The sequence below is a fragment of the Geotrypetes seraphini genome, chromosome 6 (assembly GCF_902459505.1).
Source record: "Geotrypetes seraphini chromosome 6, aGeoSer1.1, whole genome shotgun sequence".
Classification (NCBI taxonomy): Eukaryota; Metazoa; Chordata; class Amphibia; order Gymnophiona; family Dermophiidae; genus Geotrypetes; species Geotrypetes seraphini.
In genome coordinates this window covers 181,443,189-181,468,963 of record NC_047089.1, presented here as the reverse complement: position 1 = coordinate 181,468,963, position 25,775 = coordinate 181,443,189, and the positions used below count along the sequence as shown (strand labels likewise).

The window sequence follows — 25,775 nt, the reverse complement described above, 5'->3', positions numbered from 1 at the left end:
TTCTGAGATGAAGTCTGGCAAAAGTAGTCACGTGTACTGTGGAGGCCATGTGACCTAGGAGTACCATCATGTGTCTCGCTGAGATGGAAGAGCGAGAAGACACTGTATGACAGAGTTGAAGGAGAGCTTCCAGACGTTGTTGTGAAAGGAATGTTCTAAGTTGGACAGTATCCAGAACAGCTCCGATGAATTGTAGAATCTGTGAGGGCTGAAGTTGAGATTTGGGAAAGTTGATTTCAAATCCCAAACTTTGTAGGAACCACGTAGTCCGTTGGGTCACTACAATAACCCCCTGAGATGTTGAATCTTTGATGAGCCAGTCGTCGAGGTAGGGGAATACCTGAAGACCATGGTTCCGTAGAGCTGCTGCCACCACCACCATCAGGCACTTGGTAAACACTCTGGGAGATGAAGGTAGGCCAAAGGGCAGCACTCTGTATTGATAATGCAGATTCCCCACCCGAAATCTGAGATATTGACGGGAGGCCGGATGGATGGGAATATGAGTGTAGGCCTCCTTGAGATTCAGAGAGCATAACCAGTTGTTCTGCTCGAGAAGGGGATAAAGGCATGCAAAATTTTTCTTTGACCAAAAATTTGTTGAGAGCCCTGAGATCCAGAATGGGACACAGATCACCCGTCTTCTTCGGAACAAGGAAGTAACGGGAGTAAAACCCCCGGTTCTGCTGTCCCAAAGGAACTGGTTCGATGGCATGGAGACGAAGCAGAGCTTGAGCTTCCTGAAGAAGAAGGGCGGTCTGGGATGGATTGGAAGGATACTCTCTTGGAGGAAGTTCTGGTGGAACCTGAGTGAAATGAAGAGAGTATCCTTCTCTGATGATGGTCAGTACCCAGAGGTCGGATGTAATTGTCATCCATCGGTGGTAAAAATGATGGAGACGACCTCCTATAGGGGGAAGAGAAGTCAGAGACAGAACGATGGAGGTTATGCTCTGTTGTAAACAGTCAAAAAGGTTGTGAAGCCTTAGGTGCAGCAGAAGGTTGAGATTTTTGTTGCTTCTGAGGCTGCTGTTTCTTAGGAGGAGAGCGAGTGTAAGGAGCAGCCCTTGGAGCAAAACGCCTCTGGTAAATGGGAGGAGAGCATGTAGGCTTGGTAAGAGTCGGCTTTGGTTTAGGTCTGACAATAGAAGCAAAAGATTTTTCATGTTCACACAACTTCTTGGTGGCTGCCTCGATCGATTCATCAAAGAGGTCATTGCCTGCACAAGGAATATAGCCAAGTGGTCCTGAAGATTAGGATCCATGTCAATGGTACGAAGCCAGGCAAGGCGACACATGGCTACAGAGCAAGCAGACGCCCGGGCAGACAACTCAAAGGCATCGTAAGACGACTGAAGGAGATGAAGTCTGAGTTTTGATAGAGAAGTGATGACTTCCTGAAATTCGAAGTGTTTTTGAGTGTCTAAATAGGTAAGGAATTTAGGCAAAAGAGCAATAAGGAACTCAAAATAGGTGACAAAATGGAAGTTATAATTGAGGACCATAGAGGACATCATGGCATTCTGATAGATGCGACGCCCAAATTTGTCCATAGTTTTCCCTTCTCTTCCAGGAGGAACTGTGGCATAAACCTTGTAAGGATGGGACCTCTTCAAGGAGGACTCCACAAGTAGGGACTGATGAGATAACTGTGAATTATCAAATCCCTTACAATGGAGTGTTTTGTATCTGGAGTCCAATTTGCCTGGAACTGCTGGAATTGCATAAGGAGTCTCCAGGCATCTGGTAAAAGTTTGAGACAAATGTTTGTGAATAGGAAGCTTAAGTAACTCTGCTGGAGGTTGAGGAAGATGCATGACTTCAAGATACTCCTTAGAGTATTTGGAACCAGCATCTAGTTGAAGGTCCAAGTCCACAGCCATCTGACAAAGAAAAGATGAGAAAGATAGCTGATCTGGCAATGCTTTGCCTTGAGAAGGACTCGAGGTCATCGAGGCAGCCTGGGTTGAAGATGAAGCTTCGGCCTGAAAAAAGGCCTCAAAAGAATAGGGAGACTTGGACAAGGCTATGGAAGCCGCTGAATCCTCAAGGTGTGGAAGTGGGGACCTTGAATGAGGAGTCGGCGGTCTAGTAGAAGTAGGTGTAGATCGAGGCTTAGTGGAAGAAGGATGCTCCTTAGAGGAAGAACTATGCCTGGAAGGATGCCTCGATGAAGGTCTCGATTGTAGATGAGAAAGGTGCTTGGAAGCAGATCTCGAAGAGCGAGGAGACTTTGCCTTGGAGGCAGTAGCAGCTGATGCCACCAAAGAATGGATGGGACTGGAGGCCGTGGATTGAAGCTCCAGAAGCTTGATGGAGGAACCTTGATGCACTCCCAAAGACTCTGCTCCTTGCTTTACGTGCTTAGATGCCAGACCAGAAACTCGCAGAGACTCTGCTCCCTGCATAGAGTGTGAAGCTTCAGCCGATGGCAGAGGAAAAGGCTCGACCTCGCGGGAGTCTGCAGAATGCCCAGGCTGGATTAGAGTAGCTAGCTTCGGTCCCATTTTGGTAAGGAACTGAAGAAATTGCTGTTCTAACATGGTCTGGAAGGAAGCCGGCAAAGATGGATCCGTATCTGAAACCGGATCACCTGCCTTGGCTGGAGGTTCCACTGAGGCAGTAGAAATGTGCTTCGACTTAGAAGTCTTAGGCACCTTAAGCACTACTGGTGGAACTGTCTGCTGAGCTATCTGACCTGAGGAAACAGGGAAAGATGTAGCAGATGTTGAAGAAAGAGCTGCTGCAAACGAAGAAGGTCTGATGAGGCTCGAAGTTGAAGCAGTGGAGGCAGGAGGGCCCTCGGTCGAAGGTGAGACCGAAGTGGGCTACGAAGTTGAAGATGTGGACAAATCTATCTGAAAGAGCTTCTCCACCGAAAGTTGACGACGTTTAAGGGCTCGAGATTGAAGGGTAGCACAGCTTTCGCACGACTTTGGATGATGTTGTGGCCCAAGGCACTTGAGGCACCTAGTGTGAGGGTCCGTGAGAAAAATCGAACGTTGACACTGGCTACACTTCTTGAATCCTGTCGCTGGCCGGGACATAGAAGGAAAAATAGCTGCTGCAAGTTCGAAGCTCTTGGGCTGCGGCCGAGCAGCCTGCCCCGGCAGCCAAATGGAAGAACTAAAATTTTTTTTATTTTTTTTTAAATGAAAATAATAGAAAGAACGTACGAACAGCGATTCGTGAAGAAAAAAATACAAACCGTGGTGTAGAGAAGGCACGAAGTGAAAAGTTAAACGCAGAGAGTCAAAGACAGACTTCTCGGCTCCGCGGAAAACTGAGAACTGAGGAGACGCGCCCTACACTGGGCGGGAAGGCACTTGCGCATGTACGGTGCAGTTGACTCAAAACTTATAGTTTCTTCAGGCAAGTCTGCTTGTGAGGCTTCCGCATCCGGGCTCCGTCGGTGACGTCACCCATATGTGAGAATAGGCTGCCTGCTTGTCCTGGGATAAAATTAGTTACCCTCTTTTCCAGCAAATAACAACACCATCATCACCCTGTGATTTCCAACCCCAAAACCCAGAGTGAGACATTATCACCCTATCAGCATCATTACCCTGTTTTCTCCATCTTGATGCATATGACATACCACCATTATTATTACCACTCTGCCCTTGCCAGCTGCAATGCCCAACATAAGATAATGTTATTATTACCAAAAATACTACCCACTCCACGTCTGACACCCAGAGTGAAACATCTTCATGATCACCACTGTCATCTGCAGCTTGAACACCTGCAAGACACATCACTTATCACCCTGCACTATCTATTCTGATGCTGACTGTGAAACTGCACAAACAGCAGGATCATACTGCTAAAAAGCACAGTGCAAAAGTGTACTGTCACTTTAAACTTTTTCAAAGTTTCAGCACTGCTCGTACTGCGCATGTGCTGGTAACTTCCCACCTGCCGTCGGCTTGCGGGACCATCAGTTCAATAAAAAAAGCTAAGAAGCCAACTAGGGGAAGTTGAGAATATCTGACTGCTGTCCCTGGATAACACCTGTTACAGGTAAGTAACTGTGCTTTATCCCAAGACAAGTAGGTAGTGCATTTTCAAATGTGGGACTCCCTAGCTGAAACTAAAAAAGGAAGGAGGGAAGCTGGCTTTATGTAGAGAATAAATTTTGTAAAACTGCTTGGCTGAATTGACCATCTCATCTGGAATGATTCTCTTAAGCAGTAGTGGGATATGAAGGTATGAACTGAGGACCAAGTGGCTGCTTTACAGATGTCATCGATGGGAGTGTATTGGAGATGAGCTACTGAAGTCGCCATTGCTCTAACTTTATGTGCTGTGAAACCACCTTCTAGTGTTAGCCCAGCCCAAGCACAGCAGAAAGTAATATAATCCACAAGACAGGTAAAGATGGTTCTCTTAGTGACAGAAGCTCCCAATTTGTTAGGATCAAATTTGAGTGGATTTTCTGTGAGGTTTTGTGCATCCAAGTAATAAGCAAGAGCACGCTTACAGTCCAACTTGTGGAGCGCAGCCTCACCAGGGTGAGTGTGTAGTCTTGGAAAGAAGACAGGGAGAACTATAGATTGGTTCAGATGAAAGTCTGAAACAATCTTTGGAAGAAACTTGGAATGAGTGTGAAGAACCACCCTATTGTGGTAGAATGTTGCATAAGGTGGGTCTGATACAAGTACCTGAACTTCACTGACTCGACATACAGAAGTAAGGAGAAATTAGGTTCTTACCTGCTAATTTTCTTTCTGTTAGCCTGTAGACTGGTATAGTTCTTCACAGATGGGTTATATCTCATTGTAACCAGCAGGTGGAGACCAAAATTATATATTAGGTGAGACTTTCCCTTCCCATCCAGACTGCCGAATAGCCAAGCAGAACCTAGTAAAACTAACTGAGAACAGTAAAAATACTCCGAACAGGAGGGTAAAAACAACAAACACGTGGTAACAACTGTTGGAACATGTATAGAACTAAAATCCTGCAGTGAAAATGTCCCCACAGCTCACCAGCTAAGCCAGCTGAGCCATAGCCGCTGTTCTTATATCTCCCCAGCCCTAGAAAAATACTAGAACCCGCAGAAAAATTCAAAATCTATACGTGAGCAAAACCCACAATCACCACATAAAAACAGATAGGGTGGGTAGCTATACCGGTCTACATGCTAACAGAAAGAAAATTAGCAGGTAAGACCCTAATTTCTCCTTCTCTGTCGCCTGATAGACCAATATAGTTCTTCACAGATGGGATGTACCAAAGCAGTACCCATCATGGGTGGGACCCCCGAAGGGCCGAAACCAGCATAAGCTCACTAAACACCACGTCACGCCGCGCCTAAATGTGCACACGGGAGGACCACTGACTGACTGACATGAAAAGGAGAAACTACCTGTGGCAGAAAGGAAGGAACAGGCCACAACATAACCTGCTCCCTAGAGAACTCCAGGAAAGGAGACCTACAAGTGAAAGCCTGCAGATCAGAAACAAGCCTAGCAGATGTAATGGCCACCAAGAAGACTGCTTTAAGAGTAAGGTCCTTCAATGTGCGGCCCTCAAAGGCTCAAAAGGTGGGTGCACCAGCATGGACAAGACCAGATTCAGATCCCAAGATGGAACAAACGGTCACATGGGAGGCTTGAGCAACTTGGCCGCCCGTAAGAAGCGAACAACATCAGGAATGGCAATCAGACGCTGACCTCATAACAACCCACGAAAGGCTGACAAGGCTGCAAGCTGAACCTGGAGAGAAGACCAAACCAGGCCCCTGTCCAGGCCATCCTGCAAGAACTCTAAGATGGTAGGCAGGGAAGCATGAAAAGAGACCACTCCATGCGCAGTACACCATTCCTCAAATAGACGCCAAACCCGCACATAAGCTCGAGAAGTGGAAAGTCTCCGGGAACCCAAAAGGGTTGAGATCACTTTATCTGAATACCCCTTCTTACCTAGGCGTTCCCTTTCAAGAGACAAGCTGTAAGATAAAAGGGACCCGGATCAAACGTTGGAATGGGGCCCCGAGTCTGAAGGTAAGTCAAGAAAGGTAGAAGAGGATCCGCCACCAGATGCCTCACCAGGTCCGTGTACCACAGATGCCTGGGCCAATCCGGGACCACCAGAATCACGAGGCCTGGATATCAAACAATATGGAGAAGAACTCTGCCCACTAATTGCCACGGAGGGAACACATACAACAGACCCTCCGTTGGCCATGGTTGAACCAGAGCATCCAGCCCCTCGGCCTGACCGTCTCTGTGATGACTGAAGAAGCAGGGTATTTTGGCGTTAACACTCGTGGCTATCAGGTCCATGAGGAGCTGCCTCCAAGTCTGCACTATTAACTGGAAGGCTGTGCGACTTAAGACACCACTCTCTGGGATCTAGCACGTGACGACTGAGGAAATCCGCCTGAACATTCTCCACTCCTGCTACGTGGGAGGCCGATATGGCTTGAAGATGAGACTCTGCCCAGACCATGATTAGAGTCGCCTCCTGTGCCACCAGAGTGCTCTTGGTGCCCTCCTGATGATTGACATAGGCCACCACCATGGCATTATCCGAAAGAACTGACTTGCCCGTCAAGAAGGATCAGAAAGCTAACAGAGCCAGACGTATGGCTCTGGTCTCCAGAACATTGATCGACCAAGACACCTACTCCGTGGACCAGGTGCCCCGAGCTGAGTGACCTAGACACTGAGCTCCCCAACCGAGGAGACTGGCATCTGTGAGAAGCCACTGTGGCTGATCCAGACTCGCCCCTTGAACCAGAAGGGAGGTCTGGAGCCACCACCAAAGACTGCAGCGAGCTAAACCCCAAAGAGGAACAGGAAAGTCCAGACTGTGTCTCTAAGGTGACCACCTCTGAAGAACATACTGAAGAGGACACATATGGGCACGAGCCCACCTCACTACGTCTAGGGAGGCCGCCATTGACCTCAAGACTTGGAGGAAATCCTGTGCCCGAGGACACCGGAACGCCATAAGCAGGCAAATCTGAGATTGCAACTGGAGGAAGACCTTCCCCAAGGAGGTGTTGAACAGAACCCCAAGGTACCCCAGGCGCTGGGAGGGTTCCAACCAACACTTGGATAGGTTGACAACCCAGCCCAGCAACTGCAGAAACTCCACCACCCGAGCAATGACCCGGTGCTTTCCTGCAACGACTTTGCTTGAATCAACCAGTCGTCCAGAAGGGATGAACTAGAATGCCCTCTTTGCGCAATGCCGCCACAACAATCACCATAACCTTGGTGAATGCCCACGGAGCCATGGCCAGACCAAAGGGAAGCGCACAGAACTGATAGTGCTGCCCCAAGATCGCAAAGTGCAGGAAGCGATGATGGATGTCCCGAATCGGAATATGCAAGTAGGTCTCCGTCAGATCGAGAGAAGCCAGATACTCTCCTGGCTAAACAGCCAGAATCAGATCGTAGTGTCGCCATACGAAAAGAGGGAACATTGATGTTCCTGTGGACCCCTTTCAGATCTAAGATGGGCCGAAAGGTCCCTTCTTTCCTGTGAACCACAAAGTAAATTGAGTACCAGCCCGTGTCCCACTCCCGAGGGGGTACCGGAACCACTGCTTTGAGATCTAGCAACCTTTGAAGGGTCTGGTGAAAAGCCTGCTTCTTCCATGCTACCTGACAAGGAGAAGCGAGAAAATGATCTGGCAAAGAGTAGGCAAACTCCAGAGCATAACCATCCTGAATCACCTCCAGAACCCACCGATCGGACGCGATTTCTGCCCACTTTGGAAAGAAGTCGCGCAGCTGGGCGCCCACCAGAACCAGAGTGGGTACCAGCAAGGAGTCACTGGGTAGGATGGGCTGCATGAGAACCGGCGGGAGCACTACTAGCACCTCAGCGGGCACCACAAAAGAACTGCATGCGCTGGAAATACCAGCCCTGGGAAGCCCCAGGGGCCTGAAAAGAAGCGGCCCTCGACCAGGGCGGAGAAGGCGGAAATCACGCCCACGCCCTCTAGCAGTGCCACCTTGTGACAGTGGCCGAGCCCTATCTTCAGGCTAGCGAGGCACTTTAGAATCAATTAAGGTCTGAACCAACTTATCCAAATCCTCACCAAACAAGAAAGATCCTCTAAAAGGAAATGTCATCAGCTTATCCTTTGACACCACATCCACTGACCAAGCATGAAGCCACAAGATATGGCATGTTGCCACTCCAAAAGCCATAGACTTCGCAGAAGCTTGCAAGAGATCATACATGGCATCCGAGAGATAAGAAGCATCCATCTCAATTTTGGCAACTTCCTGCTCTACTAAGTCCCAATTATCCAACCCAAGGTCAAGGAACCGCTCGACCCAGCTAAAACACGCCCAAGCAACCAACTGACCTGCCAGAGCTGTCACATCAAAACTCTGCTTAAGGAGGGACTCCAACCTACGCTCCTCTGGGTCCCTCATAGCAGCACCGCCCTCAACAGACAATTAGCAATGGTCGAGACCACCACTGGTGACTTCAAAGTGTCCCTATCCCCTTCCAGCATGGGATACAGGCGGGCCATGGAACACATAAAGCAAAAAGGCGTTTCTGGCACCTGCCACTGTGTGAGCATAATATCCCGAATATCGTGATGCATAGGGAAAGAGCGGGAAGCAGGGCGGATTCCCCTAAGGGGTCCACTGTGTGCGGGGGCTCCGACACAGTGTCCTCAAATCTCAACACAGAGGAGATCTGATTGATTAGTTCATGAAGCTTGTCCCACTGAAAAATACGCACCACGAACACTTCTTTGCCAGCAGGCAGGTTCTCAAGCCCACCGCTGGCAGAATCCAGCCCCTCAAGAGGATGCTGGAGATCTCACCAAAGGTCCAGATCCTCATCCACCACATCTTGCTCCTCGTGGCAAAAATCCTCATCCCAGGAGACACAAGGCCACTTGGACGATAGAGGAGTAGATGGGGGCAAAACCGGTGCTATCTGGGGCCAAACCGGAGAAGACATCGGAGGCAGAACCCCCCCCACCCCCCCGATCAGGACAGAAATAGCTAAAATCGGGGCTCCAGAGGCCTGCAGCATCTGAAAAACCTGGGTGTTTCCTGCTGCTAAGGACGACAAACCTGCCATTGTAGTAAGGGAATCCCCAGCCGCTCTGGCGGTAAGAGAATCCTTTTTACCCTGACCGTCGACGGCTGAGGAAACCACCATGTGGGCCTTGGGGGAAGCCCAGGCTTCCCCATGATTTGTGACCGACTCGCAAGGCACTTGCAGCGGGGTTCCCTGGCTGCCGGCACCCAATGCTGACAAGGATCTCCCACTGCTCCGGCCTGAGCACCGCTTGCACAGGACGGCCATGAGTGCCTTACATCTGGAGCACAATGAGCACTTCTTCCCCTGCAGAATGCTCAAAACCGCCCTAACTGGAAAAAATGCCGGTTAGTTGAGAAAACAGCAATTTTGGGAAGGGAAATGAGCCCTTTTACCAGCACAGCCTCAGAATTTTGTTACAATATTTTTTCTCTGGTCAGAACAGACTCCACAGCTCTCAAAGCTGGAGGCCTAACTGATATCGGTAGCCAGGCTGCCAGCTGAGGCACCTCTACAAAAATATAGGGAGGTGGAGGAATGTGGGGGGAGGGACCCAGAACGTGACCTGCCGGGTTTAACACCCCGAGGTTGGATGGATCCCCAAACAGGACCTGTCCAAGCTCCGTCCGGCACTAAAGGGGACCCAGGAGTCCTAAAACAAATTCCAACAGCCCTAACAGGGGGAGCCAAATTTAGTCTTACCACTCTGCTGGCGACTGAGAAAGACTGGATGGGAAGGGGGAGCTTCACCTAATTTACAAGTTTTGGTCTCAGTCTCCACCTACCGGTCACAGTGAGATATAACCCATCTGTGAAGAACTATACTGGTCTATCAGGCGATATTGAATGCAGATTAAGAATATTACTTTCCAAGTCAGATGTCTGAGAGATGAAGACACAAGTGGCTCAAAGAGTAGTTTCATTAGTGTTGAAAGCACAGTATTGAGATCACAAGCAACTGGTTCTATTGCCATCCAAGTCCCATCTCTAGAGGTGCCTACTGGCGTTTACATCAAAAATAGTCATGGCTTGCACCAGAAGCGGATGTAGGAGCCGGTAGGCGCCTCTATAGACACGATTCTCATCACAGGGAGGTGCCATAAATGTAGACCTGTAAAACCCTGGCCTTCATTTTTGGCACCTACTTTTGACGTGGCTGTGATTCTGCAAACAGTGCCATAGCTTGACTGATAAGCAAACGTCATTTGCAGAATCCAGCCCTCAAACCTTTCATCTTTTTCTTTTGCCCCGGTCCCCTATTTTCCATCTCTCTCCTTCCACAGCATCTTGGTCCCAGTCGCTCAGTAACTTTCCCATTTCTCTCTGCCCTATATCCAGCATCTCTTCCCTTTTCTCATAGACATGATTGTACTCTATATAAGAAGTCTATCTTTCTCAGTGCAACCAGGACCAATAGTGGTGCTTCCCAATTCTTAAGCATAGTCTCTTTCATCAGGTTATGAAAGGAGAGCTTTAGACAATATTTTGGTATTTGATTATAGGTCAATGTATCAAAGAACTTTGACTTCATTTTTATGGGTAGGGCTTTAACTTCATTTTTATGGGTAGGGCTTAAACCATCTGCCATATGAACTTAGTCAAGGAGAGGCTTTCAGGTGGTGATCTCCTGCGAGGTGATTGAGGAGATGGGTCTGTAGAGAGTCCATATGACTCATCGGCAGAGAGCTCTGGGCACTCGAAGGAGGAATGATGTGATAAATCAGAATCATACTCCTCAATGCGAGGTTCTAGTGAACATCAAGATAATCAACAAGGAGAGCATCAAGGCTTCCAATGAGATGGAGAAAAGCGTCAACTATGATGCCGAGGAGAGTGTTGAGATGTGCTTTGAGTCATTTGACATCGATGTGATGGAATTCAAGAGGATGAGCTTTAATGTCTGGATGATATCTCTCTCCCCTCGACCTCAAATGACATTGGTGGGGAGTGCAAGACCTGGCTCTCGATGTCTGTGTTGAGCACTGCTTAGGCTGGGCTGGTACCAATGGTGTCATTGCAGTTATTTGAACTGCCTGACAACTCCCTTTGCAGAATCTCCCTGATCTGATCTTGAGGAGAAAGCACCAGTACTGTGGTAGTCATCAGTACAGATGGTGCAGGTGGTACTGGGTGTCTAGGCGTTGATTACCTCAATGAAGAGGCACGCCTTCTGGGAAACAATACCAATAAAGACCTTGACGCCAAGCATCAATGTTTTGAATGAGTCAATGGTGTGGCTGCGTGCGATGACACTGATGTCCACATGGAGGAGGAAACATGCCTATGCTTCTTAGCCTTTTTATTTGAATCTCCTGATGGCTCTAGTGGTGAAGAATCAAACGTCAAGTGAGACATCGATGTTGGCACTTTGCTTCGATGCTGAAGATGGTGCCTGCATGTTGGCATCAAAAGTAGTTGACATTCCCGATGCGCCCAATGTTATCCCAAAACATTTCTCGAATTGGAGCTGCCTAACCTTTAATGACCTCTTTTGAAGTTTTGAGCAGCACTGACAACTGTCTACATGGTGATCAGGACCAAAACATTGATACACTGATTATGTGGATCAGTGACTGATATGGCCCTGTTACACAGTATGCACTGCTTGTATGCACTGCTTAAAACTAGCAGGCATTGACATGGAGGGAAAGACCGCTGACGCAAGATTGAAGGATTCAATGATCTAGGAGGGTCAAGTAACACTGAACCTGAGAAATGCTCGACACCCTTGGCGTGTGAAGACTCGGAGCAACCCAAATGCCCAAAAAATGGACTATCAAAAAAATGCTTAGAAATGAAATAAAAAGGTAAACTACAATGAAAAATAATATCAGGAAGGTAGAAAAATGTAAGTTTAAAGTGCTTTGGAAGAACTCCAAAAAACATAACTTCTTAGCTCCATGGTAAACTAAGAACTGATGATCCTGCAAGCCGATGTTGGGTGGGATATTACCGGCGTATGTGCAGACAGGCAGTCTCGAGATTTTGAAAAAGTTTAAAGTGAGAGAACATTTTTTCACTGGGAGAATATACTGCCTGCTTGTCCTGGGATAAACATAATTCCAGTTGTAAAAATGCGATTAGAAGCCAAATACTGACAAAGGGAGAGCTGCCCCAAAAGAAACACAGCAAAATTAATTAGTTTGGCAAGTCACTGAAGCTGATATCCCCATTTCTAACTCCTCCCCAGTTTAGAAGAACTGAAGCATCTTGCCTCTCTCCAAAATATCAGACTTACCTCCTTTACTGTCTTCACCACTTCAAACTCTGCTGATGTATGAAAATCATAGCCCTCCTTCCGAAGCAATAGGCGTAGATAGCGGGACACATCTCGCCCGGCAACATCTACTCGCATGATGGAATGTGGCATAGCAAAGCCCTCATAGATGGGGACCGCATGTGTCACTCCATCCCCTGCATCCAATACTACACCTGTTGTTCGTCCTGTAGCATATCTGTGCCAGAGAAAAATATGGCTCAATGACCTCAACTAGCTACAGGTAAAATAAAAGGATAAAAGTGCCAAACCAAGGAGAAGAAACCTCAAAACCACACAGGAAAAGAAAAAAATGTCTTAGGTCATATTTATAAATTCACTTAGAACTCATTTTAATACTCCATCCAATTATAACTTCACTCTTACTCAAAGGCTGCTCATATGAATTTTTATTTTTTTTTCAATTTGTGGATTAAATGAGACTGCTGAAATTGTCTGATGTCATCTTCGACCAGAGTCATCTCTGAGATATAGCATATACCTGGACATTCAATTTAGCAAAGAATTCATCAACACCAATACCTTTTATTATTGACACATCTACTGAAATTGCAGCTCAAATGCTTGTAAAGGGGGACAGCCTGATGACTCAGTGAAAACTAGAACTGGGAAAGCAGCACTGGACAGTCCCTACAGCCTTAGCCATAAATGAATGGTGATATCTACTGACCAGACCTATGATCCATTATTAGCTGCATTTATGAGGGAGCCACAGTTTGTGGATCCTAGATGAGGATTGTTGCTGCAATGGCTTGCTCTGATTGTGAGATAATAAATGTCCCCAAAATTTGTGAATTTGTGCCGTGGCCAACAGAGCAAAATCTAATTAAGCCAGGAAATCAAAGGGGAAAACATAAAATGCTGGGCCTAAAAGTGGTAAGTCCCAGCACAGAAATAGGATATAGAAAGTCTGCAGAGTGCAGTCCAAGAGGAACCGATGTTTTGGAATCTGCAGGACAGAGAGTGCAAGTGCAAATTGTTATTTCTGTTACCTGCTTTGACTGAAAAGGAAAAGGGGGGAGGAGGACTATAAAAGGTGGAGGATATTCGAAATGCCTTCCTTGAGAAAGTGGAGACAAAAATCAGTGACAGAATTCAAAATGCAGAAGACAGACAAAAGTAGATTAAAATAAAAAACTGGGTAAATTGTGCCATAAAACCAATGGAGTAGCTACTCAAAACAGTATTTGTATTACCGTACTGTGCTTCAGGGAAGCCACTAGGACTTAAGTCTGTACTCCTAGCACTCAAGGGCTGTCAATATATCAGGTTGTCAAGATATCCCTAAAGAATATGCATAAAATGCAGATATGAGGCATGCAAAACTCTCTCATGCATATTTATTACAAATATCCTGAAAACCAGACCTGATGGCAGCCTTCAAGGACAGAGTGAATACCAAGACACAGAGTGGAGGAGGTTACAATCCAAAACAGCAATAAATATGATTGTATTGGGCCTACTGGACCTGCGTGTAAAGACAGTTAAAACCCAAAACTTTGGGGGAACATTTTTCAATACTATCCACACAACTGCAAGGTCTATGAATACTTTTTACTTATGGTCTTTGCACTAATTAATCCTGAGGATATTCTATACTACTGCCTAATGCAAAATTTGCATAGAATTCTGCTTTCCCAGCATAGAATTCTGTGCAGCCTGCTGTTGTAAGGTGCAGCACAAAATATTATCCATTTCTGGCTGCCTCCTTCCCTCCCTCCATGCACACTGCAGCAAAGCAACATAGAGAAACTGCATAGCCACTCAAAGGTGGTCTGCTTTCATCTTGGTCCCAGTGGTTCCTTTAAGCTGCCTAGTGTATGGAGGTCCATATGGCTCAAAGAACAGTCAGGCCCAAGATGGTAGAGGAGTAAGAAGCAGGCCAATGTGTGGCAGTGAAACTCCATTCTCTTGCCACACGCCAAGGGAAGGAATAGAGGGCTGTAGAGAGGTACATGGAGTTGTGTATGCTGAGTGGAAGGGGGGGTGCTGAAGCAAGGTGGATGAGGTGGTGTAGGCTATGGGGAGGGTTGCAGCATGGTAGAAGTTATCTATCATGGATTTCAATAATGCTTGGGACACACATGGAGGACAGGAATAAAAGGTTGTAAAGTTATAAGACATGGAGAAGTGGGGTTGGATTGCATGTGGGAATTCATGTGTATTTCTCCAATGTTCTGGGCAGACAGGATGGGTCATTTTGGTTTCTTATCTGTTATCTACTGTGTTTCTGTAAGTCTGTTAAATAAAAATGCTGGGGTGGGTATAAGAGAAGGCATAGAAACTATTAATCCATGAGGATGGGATGCAGAGAGGTATCTGCAATCTGAGAAGCCCTGTGATACTTACAGAAGCAATAAGAGGCTTTTTTCCCCATGAAACACAGGAGCAAGCCAGGCAGAACTAAAAATAAAGCAGATTCTTCCTTTAAAATAAGAGTATAAGTCACATGAAAAGCTGACTATAAGCTAGTTTCTTGGATAGTACATTCCCCATGGTAGTTACAAGCTAAGAAAGGACATGTGTGGGAAAGTATGGTAAGAGACTTCAATTCAAGGTGCAACTTACAAGCTGAGGACGGCTTGCATGGAGATGAAGAGAGCTGGAACATTGAAGGTCTCAAAGAAAACTTCAGCTGCCCTTTCACGGTTCTTGCTTGGGTTTAACGGAGCTTCAGTCAGCAGGACTGGGTGCTGAAAGGACAGATATATCACATTTCATGTTTATTTAATATACTGCAAATTATAAAGCAGCTAAGTGGTTCACAAAGAAAATAAAATTAAGTTTCAAGTGAGAACAGCATTCAAAAAGAGCCTAGGTTACACTCAATATCATACTGTATAAGGAACTGGAAGAATGGATATCAGATTAAAACTAAGAAACATGATGGAGGGAGGAAGTGAAAAGATCACACTAGACTTTGTGTACGGGAGGGGTGCAATTGGACCAAGGTGAAGTAGCTGGAGAGGATGATTTTATGTTTAATCCTAGTGTAGGAGTCAATGAAAAAAGAAGTTGATAATGATGTAGGAGCATATGAAGGGAATGCCTTAGAGAAAAATATATGTCTCAAGTTGGACCTTGAAATTCTTAAGTGAGGATTCTAGATGCATGTCTTTTGGAAGGGAATTGCTGACCCATTGGTCTAAGGGAATGGAGGGGAATTCCATAGAAAAGGAGCCAGTATCCTGAAGCAGGAAGATTGGACAACAGGAGTCTGTATGTGGAGATGGGAAGGAACACTCAATAGCTGTTAAAGAAGAGCAGAGGAGTAGACCTGGAACATATGTAAACCGCTCTGAATTGCCTTCATAGTCATTAGTTAGTGGTATAAAAGCTTGACAGATTCAAAACGAATGCTAGGAAGTTCTTCTTTACCCAACGTGTGGTCGACACCTGGAACGCGCTTCCAGAGGACGTTATAGGGCAGGGAACAGTATCGGGGTTTAAGAAAGGATTGGACAATTTCCTGCTGAAAAAGGGGATAGAAGGGTATAGATAGAGGTTTACTACACAGGTCCTGGACCTGTTGGGCCGCCGCGTGAGCGGACTGCTGGGCGCGATGGACCTCAGGTCTGACCCAGCAGAGGCATTGCTTATGTTCTTATGAGTCAAAAATCATGTAGGAAGAATGATGGTCCTGTGCAAATGATCTGATGGTCTAAAGATGTTACTTTAAATATTATACAATAGAAAACCATGAGCTAGTGTTCAGTTATAAGTAGTGGAGAAACACGATCATATTTCTTAAACCATGAGTTTGACAGCTGTATTCTGGACTAATTGCAGTAATTTAATTTGAAATTGAGGCAAACCTGAAGAGTTGACACTACCTTTAGATAAGGGATGAAACAAGGTCCTGTCTATCTACACACAAGAATGGCCAGGGGACTGGTGTTGGCACTTGCTGGTAGCTGGACATGGGGGTGAGATTCATGTGTTTTTGTATAATTAATTCAGTGATGTCAATTGTATTATTATTTATTTTTATGTTATCTATTACCATTTATAACCTGCAAAAGTTTTTTTTATTGTTGTTTTTTTTGGGGGGGTAGGGGAGTCTTTACTTGGGCGAATACCTATTCCTTGGCTGCACTCAGTCCCCATAGATCCGTTGTAACTTGAGTTCATGCTGAAAGAACCACTAGAGCCATCCCCCAACAGCACCACCTTAGCAGAGGACCCCCCCACCTGCACTACCATTTGGAGGACTTAATTCACCCTGTAGGTCCTACTGTCCCTACCGTCCATTCTTCCTGGATCCTGAAAAAGGCTAAATTGCTGGGTTGTGTTTCTAGCTTTTAACTGTCTGGACATATCTACTTTTCCAGAAAACTCTGAAATCCAGGATGCCTCAGTCCTATGACAAGGCCTGTGTCCTCTATGAGTTGTCATAGCCCCTTAAATCCTTCAACAGCTTCTTCAAATCCTTTCTAAACAGGAGCTGGCCCTTAAAGGGTAATCTATTCAGCAGTGCCTTCAAAGTTGAAATGGTGGCACAGTGGTAGAACCAGAGCACTTTCAGCTTGTAACAACAGTTGCCATAATTCTTGCCACTGTTTGGATAAGATTATATTGTGAATCTGCCAGGAATGCTGCTTCTGACCTTATTATCATAGTCTCCTTCTGTGATTGCTACATCCAGTACAGAAGCACCATAGCCACATACCTACCACCCATTGCCATTTGCAGAGACCCTCCAAACATCTCAAATGTCCATTTCACCAGAGTTTCATTTCCTATCTTGCAGAAGGGCTCCTCCTCTCAATGGCATGCTTGTGTCTAGCTCAGAACTTCCCAAACTGTGGGCCTGGACCCCAAATGGGGTTATGACAGGTAGGTTCTCTTTAGGTGCATCATTCTGTACCTCCAGGGGGTCACATAGGGGTTTTTTTGGCTGCTATTATGGGATCACAGCCATAAAAAGATTGACAAACACTGGTCTAGCTACTGCTTGACAGGAGTTTTATCTCCTTACATTACATTAGTGATTTTTTTTCCGCCATTACCTTACGGTTCAAGGCGGATTACAGAAGAGGATTTCTGGACATGTCCAGAGGTGTTACAGAGTAGAGCAGGTTGCTTCAGAGGATTGAAATGTTTCATAAGGTGTTAGTTAGTCTTCATAGATTTCTTGAATAGCAGGGTTTTTATTTGTTTTCTGAAAGTTTTGTAGTCTGGGGTCACGATTAGTAGATTGGAGAGCTGGTGGTCTAGTTTTGCTGCCTGTGTAGCTAGAAGGCCATCGTACAGTTTTTTCCGTTTGATGTCTCTGATTGGAGGGTATGTGAATGGTGACTGCTCAAAGCCTTGGCTATTCCATACTGTCATTCTGGAATCATCGAGACCTCCAATACCATATCTCTAATAGCCTAGAGGACAGGGACAAGGACTTTACCTGTCTGCATACCTCTCACAAAATGAGATCCGAGCACTACTAGATCTTGCCTCGGCTCCTCAGAGATCCTCAATGCCTTTGAAACTTCACTGGTGAGGTCCACAGTTCCTTTTTCCTGACAAGTTTTACTACCAAGGCTTCTTCCTCTTTTCCCTGAACTTCCCTATCTTCTAGTTTCACACTGCTACCTGCCAAGAATGGTCCTCGCCCGTTCTTCCCATCTTATTTTTTTTGCCTTTTTATTTTTTTATTTGCACATAAGTAAATACGCAAGCTGAATGCCAACAAAAATTAGCACAACAGAACCCACAGAAAACATCCCTCCCCACCAGCCGATCAGTCATTTGCCCAAAACAGAGTCAGCAAATATCTGTTGCTATAAAGTCCCAAGAAATATCATTCAATATCTCTCCATTTGCAATAAGGAAGCCAGATTTGTCAAAAAGAACTGCAGGAGTCATTCTTAAGGGCCATAAGTTTGGACATCAGGTAAATGTGGTCCACCTTAAGAAGCAGTTCAGTTCAAGAGGGTAGTATGTCCTATTTCCAAAAGGATGCCATGCAAAATCTGGCAGAAATGATGACCAGAGCAATGAAATGATCCTTCCCCTCTCCAAACCCACAACAGATCTATTCAGAAGATAAACATCCTTTTGTAATGGGACTGGGACTCGCAGTATAGCTTCAGAAAAGTTCTGGACCAGCCCCCAAAATTGAACAATTTTGTCACAGTCCCACCAGATATGTACAAAAGTCCCCTTTCCCCCACAGCCTCTCAAATATTTTCCATTCCCATGTGAGAACAACTGGTACAATTTCACAGAGGTGTAATACTACTGAAATAACATTTTATAGCCCTGTTCAATCAAAAGTGTAGCAAGAGAGATTCTAAATAACTTAGCAAATAGTTGACCCCACTGCTGGGATCCTAGGGTCAGGCCCAATGATGTCTCCCATTTACTTTCATAAGTCCGGGGCAAGGGGTGGCTATATAACAATGCCTTACACAACTGAGATATCAGCCCCACCCCCACATGAAATAGTTTCAAAAATGCAGTCTGATCCATGCCATTCAGGGAGCACTTTCCTATATATAAAATCACAAAACTGGACATAGGAGAAAAAAATCCACGTTAGGCAAGCCATATGCATCCAAGAGAGCCTCAAAAGGCACCAGAACCCCCCTGAAACACCAATTGACCCAGCATATGTAGCCCTGCAGTCTCCCATCGTCGAAACACCAGTGCATTCAGAGCAGGGGCAAACTCTGGAGCAAATTGTATAGGGGTATCATAAAAGTACAGCTGGAGGTCCCCTGTCCGCACCGAAGGGATTTCGCAGCTTTCTGTCTAAAGCTGTATTGTTGGGGAAAAAGGTGATTTTGCTTTGCTGGATTACTGCAGAATCTCCGACACTCTCTCAATGGCGTACGCTCATGATTCACCAAGCTTCCATGGAGAGGCTTTGTTTTCCATCCTTGGACACTGAACAGGGACGGTCATTTTGTACTTGTTGGACACCTTTCTGGGACACTTTAACGCCTAGAGCTCGAAGTCACATACTGAATGTTTGAATTTACTTGTAGGAATTGCACCGGATTGAATGTGTGTTTTGTTTCAGTAGGGATTTGGGAATGGGGAAGGGAGGGCGGGATGGGGGGGAAGGGGACAGATCTGGTTTATGGTGAATTTGTGATGGAAATTGGAATTCACTCTGTACTGTTGTACACCTTTACATTTCTGTTTGTTTGTATTTCTATTTTGAAAAAGCAATAAAATATATTTGGAAAAAAGAAAAAAAGTACAACTGGCAAGAAAATCAAGCTGAGCGGACCCGTCTCCATAACTGCAACGTACAAGTCATCCCATAGGGGATTTCCTGTATCTCCTCCAGAGGCAATCATAACAGCTGCTCTAAACGTACCCAACTCCTAGATAGAAATGCCCAGTGGAATACTGCTTGCAACTGAGCTGCATAATAAGTGGAAAAATCAGGGACCCCCCATTCCCCCAAGATCTCAATCCCAATACATTCACTCTCTATGCACCCAAGATGATTTATGCTTCCAGATGTACACAAATGCCCTCCTCTGCAGTTTGAGGAGATAAGATCTAGGGATTGAGAGAGGTTAACAAATACAAAAACCAGGTAAAAACATTCATCTACAGAGCATTTATCCTACCCAGCCAAGACAGGCGTAACCCCTCCCACCTATCCAAATCATCAAACATCAAATCCCCCAAAATACGGACTCCCAAATAACAGATCGACTTGGAGGCCTAACAAAACTGAAAAGAATTGTACAGCCTAGCCAACATATCCCCCTTTGCTGTAATGTTCAGCAACTCAGATTTAGTGACCTTAATTTTGAAACCAGCCGCCCTCCCATAGCACTCCAACATCTGGAGAATCGCTGCCAGCAATTGAAGAGGGTGAGTGACAATAAAAAGGATATCATCCGCATTCAACGAGATCTTATATTCTTTGTTCCTCCCTGCAATCCCCCTAATGTCCGCACTCTCCCAAATGGCGGCAGCTAAAGGTTCTATAACCAGGGCAAAAATCAAGGGGGACAGTGGGCACCCTTGCCTGGTGCCTTTTCTGACATAAAAAGAGGTAGTATACCTGGCATTCACTTGCAAACAGGCCTCTGGAATATCATACAACAGGGTAATCCATCTAAAAAAAATTTCCTTTCAACCCAAAACGGCGCAAAACAGAATACATAAAAAGCCAAAGCACTCGGTCAAAGGCCTTCTCTGCATCTACAAACAGTAGAACCACCAGAGAAGGCGACTGCCTGGCAACCCAAATCAAATCAAGCAGCCTACGGATATCGTCACCAGGATGCCGATCCAAAATAAATCGTGATTGATCTCCATGTATTAAGTCAGGGAGGAACGCTGCAAATGGACTGACAATATTCGGGTAAAAAGTTTGTAATCTATTGCCATTAAAGATATCAGGAGGAAAGAGTCACACCAATCCAGCTCCCTCCCTGGCTTAAGAAGGAGCATAATGGCTGCTTGATGAAAAGAGTAATTCACTACTGCAAAAGCAATGGTAACAAGTTCCACTGGTGATAACGCAACAAGCCAAACGAACTTGTGTAACACTTGACTGCAACAATCAAAGTGAAATATTTATTATATATGTGAAACCCTCAGATTCCTGCACTGTTCAATAATAGCATTGAAACAGCAGTTAGCAGGTGAACAGTGTTTCTTTCATCGGGTTTACACACAAGTTTTTGTTTAAGGTGCGGCTATAAAATATAAATAACTCAACAAATAAATCAATAAATGAATAGCGACACTTATCTTTTTCTGGGTCGCTATATGTGTGGCAATAATGCCTGGCCTGAGAACCAAAAATGGCATCTAGGGTATATAACTCCTGGTAGTAAGATAAGAAGGCCTGATGAATGCCAGACTCACAAGTCTGCAGTGTTCCGTTTGCATCTCTAATTCGCAAAATGGAGTTGAGCACCCAAGTCTGGCACAACTGGGAAAAAAGCAAGTGACCTGTTCTACCTTCCCACTCAAAGAATTCTTGTCTCCACCTCTGAAGAGCCCAGGCTACCTCCTCCAAATCAAGAGCCTGCAAATCTCTCCGACCACCTGCCATAGCCTGGAGCTCCCCCAGAGGTAGGGCTTCGTTTGTGGGCCTGTTTTAAGCAACTAAGGTGAGCTATTAATTCAGCCTTATGCATTCTCCAGCATTTATTATGATAAAAGCCCCTTGAAATACAGCAACCCCACATAGAGGCCTTAAAGCTTTTCAACAACGTGACCGGTCCCACCATACCATTACCCCTCTTTTACATAAAGCTCATTGGTTACCAATAGAACATAGGATCACCTATAAAATTCTCCTACTAACTTTTAAAACCAGAGAAAATAACCAGTCAGAATTCATTAATAACCTACTTATTCCCTATAATCAAACAAGATCTACAACCCACACCCTTCTTAACATCCCCTCATTGAAACATATAAGCACAATGAGAAGGAGAAATTAGGTTCTTACCTGCTAATTTACTTTCTTTTAGCTTCTCCAGACCAGTAGAGGTTAACTTTACGATTGGGTATATATCTAATCATGACCAGCAGGTGGAGACTGAAAACAAAACTTTGGGACAGTATATCCTAGCCCCTCCTCTCTATTTCCCTCAGTCTGCCGAATAGCCAAGCAGAACCAAGAACTGGAAAACAACAGAGAGAAAAAAACAATACTCCGAAAGGAGTAACAAATAACATACCCAAAAATGCTGTTGGAAAATGCAGAGGAGAAATTCCCGAAGGAAGAAGGTCCCCACAGCTCGCCAGCTAAGCCAGCCGAGCCACAGCCGCTGTTCTTCAATTCTCCCCGGCCCTAGAAAAATACTAGAACCCGCAGCAAAAACCAAAAACTGCCCGCGCAACAGCCCCAACAACAACAACAACAGACAGGGTGGGGACCTCTACTGGTCTGGAGAAGCTAAAAGAAAGTAAATTAGCAGGTAAGAACCTAATTTCTCCTTCTTTAGCACTCTCCAGACCAGTAGAGGTTAACTTTACGATTGGGACGTACCAAAGCAGTCCCTCTCACGGGCGGGACCCCCGAAGGGCCGATACCAGAACACGCTCACCGAACACCGCGTCCCGACGCGCCTGAACATCTACCCGATAATGCCGAACAAATGAATGCAAGGAGGACCAAACCGCAGCCTTACAAATATCCACCGGAGGCACGAGCGACGACTCAGCCCAAGAAGCCGCCTGACCCCTAGTGGAATGAGCCTTGAGAAACTCCGGAACCGGCTTCTGACTCAGAAGATAAGCGGAAGCAATCATCTCCTTGATCCAACGCGCAATAGTAGCCTTAGAAGCGCCAGCCCCCCGACGAGGACCCGCCAGAAGCACAAAGAGATGATCGGAGCTCCGAAAATCCCGGGTCCGCTGCACATAAGCATGGAGGACCCGACCGACATCCAACTTGCGCAGCTGTCGTTGCTCAGAAGAACCCTCCCGACTACCCAAGACCGGGAGGACCACCGATTGATTGACATGAAAAGGAGAAACTACCTTCGGCAGAAAGGAAGGAACAGGCCGCAAAACAACCCGCTCCTTCGAAAACTCCAGGAAGGGAGCCCTACAAGAGAAAGCCTGTAGCTCAGACACCCGTCTAGCGGAAGTAATGGCCACCAAAAAGACCGACTTCAGCGTAAGGTCCTTCAACGAACAGCCATCCAACGGCTCGAAAGGAGGGCGCACTAGAACAGAGAGAACCAGATTGAGATCCCAAGAGGGAATCGAGGGCCTTATGGGAGGCCTGATCAACTTGGCCGCCCTAAGAAAGCGAATCACATCAGGAATGGCTGACAAACGCTGACCTGTCACCAGCCCCCGAAAAGCCGACAGGGCCGCCAGATGAACCCGAAGAGAAGACCAGGCCAGGCCCCTATCCAGGCCATCCTGCAAAAACTCTAGAATGTTAGGCAGAGAAGCGCGAAAGGAGACCACTCCCCGCGCTCAGCACCATTCCTCAAAAAGACGCCAAACCCGTACATAAGCCCGAGAGGTAGAAAGCCTCCGGGACCCCAAAAGTGTAGAGATCACCTTGTCGGAATATCCCTTCTTACTCAGGCGGCCCCTTTCAAGAGCCAAGCCGTAAGACAAAAGGGAGACGGGTCGAACATGGGAATGGGACCCTGCGTCAGAAGATCGCACTCGAGAGGCAGAGGAAGAGGATCCACCACCAGATGCCTCACCAGATCCGCATACCACGGACGACGAGGCCAATCCGGAGCCACCAAGACCACCAGCCCCGGATGGCGAACAATGCGAAGCAGTACTCTGCCCACTAATGGCCAAGGAGGGAACACATACAACAGCCCCTCCGTTGGCCACGGTTGGACCAGAGCATCCAGACCCTCGGCCAGACCGTCCCTGCGACGACTGAAGAAGCGGGGTACTTTGGCGTTGCCACTTGTAGCCATCAGATCCATCAGGGGCTGCCCCCAAGCACGCACTAGCAACTGAAACGCCTCGGCGCCGAGGCACCACTCTCCCGGATCCAAGAAGTGACGACTGAGGAAGTCCGCCTGAACGTTTTCTACCCCGGCAATGTGAGAGGCCGAGAGGTCCAGAAGATGCGACTCCGCCCAAACCATGAGCCGAGCCGCCTCCTGCGCCACCAGAGTGCTCTTGGTGCCCCCCTGACGATTGACATAAGCCACCGCCGTGGCATTGTCCGACAGGACTCTGACCGACTTGCCCAACAAAAGGGAGTGGAAAGCCAACAGCGCCAGCCGGACCGCCCTGGTCTCCAACACGTTGATCGACCAGGAGGCCTCCTCCGTGGACCAGGTTCCCTGAGCTGAGTGACCCAGACACTGGGCCCCCCAACCCAGGAGACTCGCATCCGTAAGGAGCACCGTCCACTGCGGAAGATCCAGACCCACCCCCTGAACTAGGTGAGGGGTCCGGAGCCACCAACGCAGACTGCAGCGCGCCAAGCCTCGCAGGGGAACCGGAACATCCATCCCGTGCCTCTGGGGAGACCACCTCCGGAGCAGAGCATACTGGAGAGGACGCATGTGGGCCCGCGCCCACCTCACCACGTCCAGGGACGCCGCCATCGACCCCAGGACCTGGAGGAAATCTCGCGCCCGAGGACACCGGGACGCCAAAAGCAGGCGAATCTGAGACTGCAATTTGCTCACCCGGGCCTCTGGGAGGAAGACCTTCCCCAAGGAGGTGTCGAACAGCACCCCGAGGTACTCCAGACGCTGAGCCGGAACCAACCGACTCTTGGAAAGGTTGACCACCCAGCCCAGCGACCGGAGAAACTCCACCACCCGAGCCGTAACCCGGGAGCTTTCCTGCAACGACTTGGCCCGAATTAACCAGTCGTCCAGGTAGGGGTGTACCAGAATGCCCTCCGACCGCAAGGCTGCCGCGACGACCACCATCACCTTGGTGAACGTCCGGGGAGCCGTGGCCAGCCCAAAGGGAAGCGCACAGAACTGATAGTGCCGACCCAAGATCGCAAAGCGCAGGAAACGCTGATGAGAGGTCCGAATAGGAACATGCAAGTAGGCCTCCGTCAGATCGAGAGAAGTGAGAAACTCCCCCGGCTGAACCGCCAGAATGACCGACCGCAGCGTTTCCATACGGAAAGAGGGAACCTTGAGAGCCCTGTTGACCCCTTTCAAATCGAGGATGGGCCGAAAAGTCCCCTCCTTCTTGGGCACCACAAAGTAAATGGAGTACCTGCCCGTGCCCCACTCCGGGGGGGGCACTGGAACTACTGCCCTGAGATCTAGCAAGCGCTGAAGGGTCTGGCGAAAAGCCTGCGTCTTCCCCGGAGTCTGACACGGAGAAGCGAGGAAAAAAATCCGGCAGAGAGCGGGCGAACTCCAGGGCATAACCGTCCCGCACCACCTCCAGGACCCACTGATCGGACGTGATCTCGGCCCATTTGGGAAAAAAGTCGCGCAGCCGGGCCCCCACCGGAACCAAGGGGGGCGCCGGCAAGGCGTCATTGTGCAGGACGGGAAGCGGGGGAACCGGCGGAGGGGTTCCCTGCCCCCCGACGGGCCCCCCGAAAGGGCTGCATGCGCTGGAAGAACCGACCCCGGGAAAACCCCGGAGACTGGAAAGAAGCAGCCCCACGCCCAGGGCGATACTTGCGAAATTCCCGCAAACGCCCCCGGGCCGCACCACCCCGAGACGCCGGGCGGGCACGGTCCTCCGGCAAACGGGGAACTTTCGAGTCCGACAGAGTCTGAATCAACTTATCCAAGTCCTCTCCAAATAAAAACGACCCCCGAAAGGGAAATTTAGTAAGCTTAGCTTTGGACGCAGCATCCGCCGCCCAAGCGCGCAGCCACAACACACGCCTTGCGGCCACGCCAAAAGCCATGGACTTAGCCGAGATCCGCACCAAGTCATACAGAGCATCCGAGAGGAATGAGGCAGCCATCTCAATCTTCGCTACCTCCTGATCCACCAGAGACCAGTCGTCAGACTCTCGATCCAAGACCCGCTCCGCCCACCGAAACACGGCGCGAGCGACCAGTCCCCCACA

The 25,775-nt window shown here is 47.5% G+C and overlaps 1 protein-coding gene across 1 annotated transcript in view; it reads right to left on the bottom strand.

Moving 5' to 3' along the window:
- LOC117362031 (beta-centractin) overlaps positions 1 to 25,775 on the bottom strand; it is a 91,307-nt gene that overhangs the window by 35,271 nt on the left and 30,261 nt on the right. The window contains exons 5-6 of the mRNA XM_033947764.1: positions 14,873 to 14,997; positions 12,266 to 12,482 (exon numbers count right to left, since the gene is read on the bottom strand). Of these exons, the coding sequence (XP_033803655.1) occupies positions 12,266 to 12,482; positions 14,873 to 14,997 (342 nt within the window). The remainder of the gene's footprint in view (positions 1 to 12,265; positions 12,483 to 14,872; positions 14,998 to 25,775) is intronic.